This window comes from Lepisma saccharinum, chromosome 22, assembly GCF_977018435.1.
Source record: "Lepisma saccharinum chromosome 22, izLepSacc3.1, whole genome shotgun sequence".
Taxonomy (NCBI): Eukaryota; Metazoa; Arthropoda; class Insecta; order Zygentoma; family Lepismatidae; genus Lepisma; species Lepisma saccharinum.
The window spans coordinates 49,033,507-49,039,061 of record NC_139250.1 but is presented as its reverse complement, the minus strand read 5'-3'; the positions used below and the strand labels follow the sequence as shown (position 1 = coordinate 49,039,061).

Here is a 5,555-nt window from a genome sequence, read left to right as displayed (position 1 = left end):
GCGGCCATCTTGAAAGCCGCCATCTTGGATACAAGTTCAGTTTTGTAAATGGGAAGGTAGGCATGCGATACATGATTATAGGCTAGAATTTGATAAGGAAAACAATGGTGAAGTCGTAATGTTGAAATCTTCATTTGTTAAAAAGTTACAGGCATTCAAATGTTGGAATCAAACCTTCATTTTTTGTTGTTGCAGTTATAACATCATTAAGCCTTGTTTCCATGATTATGAAAAACTAAATATGCTGACCAAGGCAGTAATTTATTTTATTAAAAACATAAACTAACGTAACGTTTCAACCTTCTAGCAAGGTCTTCTTCAGACTCTGTATCAAGTACAAAAGTAACCAGATACAACAATGGGGCATTATATATACACAAACATTACTCCCTCCATGTTGTTGCAGATGCCTAAATCATGCCATTAACCACAGAGGAGAGGAAAGAGTTAATAAGGGCGTGGGGTGGAAGGAGTGCAAGGGTTGTAGAAGCTGAATTTAATGAACGGCACCCAGATCGACATCCTGTGTCTCATGTGACTGTTGCCAAACTCTTCCAGAAATTCATGGATACTGGTTCAGTAGCGGACAAACCCAGGTCTGGAAGACCCACTATTGCAACAGACGAAGACACTACTATAGCAGTGTTGGCATCTGTTGCAACATCACCACACCGCAGTACTCGTCGCCTCTCAGCGGCATGTGGTGTCAGCCATAAATCCATCAGACGCACCCTAAAGAAAAACAATTGGCATCCGTACAAATTGCAACTTCAACATTATTTATCAGAAAACGACCCAGATCGAAGTCTGGAATTCTGTGACTGGGCAGTTGCCCAACTTCAAACAGATCCCACATTTGCCTCAAAAATCCTGTTTTCCGACGAATCGATTTTTTATGTGCAAGGAGAGGTCAACCAACAAAACTGTCGCTATTGGTCCGCTACCAATCCTCACTGAGTTGACCCCTGTAAATTGGTAGGAGCTGGTAAAGTTATGGTGTGGTGCGGCCTATGGGGTACCAAACTAATTGGTCCATTCGTCATTCCTGGTAATGCTGATCATTATTTGGCAATGTTGCGTAACCTCATCCTGCCGTCCGTGTTGTCCGAGGATGGAACATTTCCCTTATTTTTCCAACAGGATGGTGCACCTCCCCATTATGGATTAAACGTCCGTGATTATCTGCATGAACAATTTCCTGGACGGTGGATCGTGCGTCGTGGTCCCATTGAGTGGCCGGCACGTTCACCCGATCTGACTCCATTCGATTTTTATTTGTGGGGTAATTTAAAGGCCAAGGTATACGCCAAGAAGATCAGGAATGTTGCTCACCTGGAAGAAAGTATCTTTGCAGCCTCTGCTGATATTTTACCTTACACACTTAGCAGGGTCATGGACAATTGGGGTGAACGACTACACACGTGCGTGGCGCTGGATGGCGCTCACGTAGAGAACGTAGAGCACCATATGTAAAATTGTGATTCCAACATTTGAATGCCTGTAACTTTTTAACAAATGAAGATTTCAACATTACGACTTCACCATTGTTTTCCTTATCAAATTCTAGCCTATAAACATGTATCGCATGCCTGCCTTCCCATTTACAAAACTGGACTTGTATTCAAGATGGCGGGATTCAAGATGGCCGCCGTCAAGGGCACCCCCACCTTATGACTTCCCCCTAGGCCTAATGTGGTCACACATGGTTGTTATTCACCAATTTCCACTAAAGCGATTTTTACAGGGGGTGGTAAGGGACTTTTGGCGCACCCTGAACCTAAAATATTTACGCAAGTTCCAAAGACAGAAATATGGCCGTATGGTGCAGTACCCCCAAAATTAAAATTAAAATCAAAATGCAAATATTCAGTTTATTGAAGGAATCCCTGATATTGCAAACATGGATATTGAAACTCCTGGACTAATTGTAAATGTCGATCTAATGAATGAAAGCAGCAAATATTTACAAAATATTCTCATCACAAAAATATAAGTGTTATCTTTATAGTACAAAATTTACTTCACGAAGGGCAATAATGAGAGACATAGGCCTCAACTCTCACTATCTCGTAATATTCAAGAATCCACTTGACAAGCACCAAATATACCATTTAGCACGACAATGCAAACCTGACAATAGCAAAAGTGTTTTGGAAGCTTTTCAACATGCAACTGAAAGACCGCACAGTTACTTAACACAGTTCGACTTAACACAAAATACACCTAAATGTTACGTATGAGGGATCATATATTTCTCTATGAACAATTGACTATTTATTACACTGGAAAACATGTAAACAAATCATTTGTTGTGCTGACGTCAGAATGATATCACAATTAAAGGAACATGCTCCGGCTTATAAATTAGTGTGTAAATTAAAACCTTTTCAACGGAAACGCCTTTTGCGATGATCAACACCAGGACTAGTTCGTGTACTAGGGCAATGTGCAGCCAATACAGTACGTGGTAATAACCCGCTTTCAGATGTACAAAAAACGAAGCTTCAAAAATATAAGGCCAGTTTGCGTAAGCTAGCGGCGAAGGGTACTTTGCTTCTTGTTCCCGAGGACATTGCCTCTAATATGCATGCATCAGTACAGAAAGCTCAGAGACATGAATCAAGATTAGATTCTGATATTCGTTCAATATTCACACGTGATGATATAGGGGAAATTGAAAAATGGAAACTTTACCAACAGGCACTTCAAACATTTCTTAATTTCACTAATTCTATTCCGACACACCTATCAGTGATCTAAGAAGAAAATAAGCTGACACAAATAAGTGAACCAACCTAACAAGACGACCCCCTCCTAATGTTACTCTCAGAGAAGAAATTATTGCGCCAGTACAAAAAACTGTTAAAAAAACAGAACTCTTACTTAAAAGGCTATTCTCCTCTCAGTATATTAATTGGAACGCAAATGGAACAGTGTACATAAATAGAAAAAGATTCAGGGTTCCAATATCATCGATCTGATTAATTATTCGTCCAACCCGTAAGGAAAGCCGAGATCCTGTCGTTGGAGATCAGTACCAATCTATTCCTCATTCTCTAAACTTACCCAAAGAATACATATCCATAGTTCCCACGCAATATTTGTCAGTGGCTATCAAAACAAGATGCATATACTTTAAATGTTCCAGCCAGAAAATCCCACGTAAACGCTATGAAAGCACTTTCCCCCTGGAACTATGCAAATGGATTTGGCAGACATGCAGAATATTGCCAAGTACAATGACGGCATGCGATATTGTACTTTGTGCAATTGATGTGTTTTCAAGGGTGAAATCATGGCAAGAGCAGTCACTAAATTTATAATAAATGTTAAACTATCCTCCTGTTTACTGTCAAACAAATCAAGCAAGCAGTTTTATAACGCTCAAGTAAAAAACGTGTTTGAGAAGTACAAGATTTTTCTTTATAGCGTATATTCAGAATTAAAGGCAGCAATACTGGAACGATTTATTCGTACTTTAAAGCATAAATATATATACATTCCTCAGCAGCAGAATAAAAATCCTACCTTTGGTCCACCCATCCAATCTTACCCCCTCGATTCTTGCGAGAAACCTCCACCAGCGAACTTCTTTCCATTGCCCGAGTCTTAATCAAGTGGTTTGGGCGAGAGGAATCTATCGAATCCGAGAACTCAAAGATGGGCTTCAACTCATACCGTCCTCGGTATGAGGAGGATTCAAATGCTACGACATCGAAATTAATCGATCACTTTCTTTCGTGGCAGTCATTAGCCTAACCATGCCGTTTCCTTCTGTAGTATTCTACGCCGTGCATATTGATTGATACTTTTAGATGTCATCTATCGCTCTCTGCTATACCTCTTATAAACCTACTTGCGTCAGTCTCTTTCTCTTTCTCTCACCTATGTACATATTCGTTTCTTCCCCTTCTCTCCTCTTCTCTCCTCTTCTCTCGCATTTGGGAAATTCGATGTTCGTCGGCAGAAGCGAGAGGGTATCTTTCGACAATCGGCGTCAGGGATGCGAGGGGAAAAAGGAGGATGTGTGTGCGTGGGGCGTGCGCGATACCTCGTAGTGTAAAGAAACTCTGGACAAAGGACTCTCTTAGTGGTGACGTCACAGCAGGCGACAAACCAGGATTTGAGTCTACACAACGCGAAAACATGTTTTCTTTCTATCCAATTCAATACCATTTTCCTTCGGAAGGGGTAGCTTTAATTATTATGACAGCAGTTATGAAACAAAATTATGGTGTGGGTCGTACATCAATGAAAGGATGAGATTTCGGAGAATACGACTATATATCACACATACCTTACCGAGGATAAGGTAAAGAATAACCGGAGTTAGAAAATCATGCATTTTCAAAACATTCCACTTCCGAGCATAGCCGAAGCCTACCCGAAGCTCACCCGATCTGAAGTAGGTTACGCTGCTGCAATTAATGATGGTAAACCGTAAGAAACCAGCAGCCTCGGGCGATTGAACCGACGATACCCATTGGCTGAGATTTCTTTTGAAGCATTCGCTTTACTCGATTTTCAGCTCCATTTATTCTTTACATTCTCATATGTAAGGTATATGTTATACATAGACGTATTTCTGAAATCTCATCTTTACATTGATGTACAATGTACATCACAATCTTGTTTCTTAAATGCTGTCACAATATTTGAAGCTAGCTCTCCCGAACAAAAATAGCAATGATTTAATAGAAAGAAAAGCAACTTTTTATTTGTTTAGCCTCAGTCCCAGCACGTCGTCTGCTGTGACGTCACACTATTGGCCACCATTGTGTGAATTTTCGGCTTTACAATTTAGATATCAAAAAACACAAAACGTTGTTCTCGAAAATATGAAAAAACCCTCAATTCTCTATTGTTTGCCTCTCTTTGCCTGCAGGAACTTTCATTCACAATATACGAAAAGCGCTGTTCTCATTTTTTTGCCCCTTCACTGCTGCAGGAAGTTACCGAAGTCGATAACACGCCTCTGTTTCTTTTTCGGTGGCAGCAGCGATTTTAGAACATTCCAGAACATCCCTAGCAAACGATTTATAAACGAAATGTAATCGCGACTTACATATCAGTCTAGCATTCGATGTAAAAGTGAGAAGACATATTTAGTTTATTCAATTCTTTAGTGTATTTTCTATTTGCGGAGAAACTCTGAAGAGGAATATTAAGGTAAGTTCGTATGATTTATTAATTACGACGTATGCATGCCGGTGATTGGATTGTCAGAGAAGTATTGCCAAAACACGCGAAACGAATTAAGCAGGAAAGATAGAACTTTTGACGAATATTCCATTTCGCGCTTGTAGCCTTCATGCTTATTCCTTGGCAATTATTTTCCCTTTGTGCTTAATTCGTTTCTCGTTTTTTTAAAAAAACTATTTACTTTTTTTCCATCGCGGTTATTTCGTTCTCGCTTATTCTGTATGGCTCTAATTCTTTTCGCGCTTAATCTGGTATCGCTGTTGTTTTTATGCGCTTATTACCGAGTGCTCAATTTTGTTTTCGCCTTTATTCCCTTCGCGTTTGTTCCATTTTGCACTTGTTTCTTACGCGTT

The 5,555-nt window shown here is 40.0% G+C and overlaps 1 protein-coding gene across 1 annotated transcript; it reads left to right on the top strand.

Annotated features, from left to right (window-relative positions):
- The first annotated feature begins 417 nt into the window (after window positions 1-417).
- On the top strand, window positions 418-957 carry LOC146004861 (uncharacterized). The gene has a single exon (XM_083143887.1). It carries the CDS (start codon window positions 418-420, stop codon window positions 955-957), a length of 540 nt encoding a protein of 179 aa, XP_083000013.1.
- Window positions 958-5,555: the final 4,598 nt, after the last annotated feature.

What these genes read in the sequence shown, in the direction of transcription:
- LOC146004861 (XM_083143887.1), top strand. Translation starts at nt 418, where the DNA reads ATGCCATTAACCACAGAGGAGAGGAAAGAGTTAATAAGGGCGTGGGGT.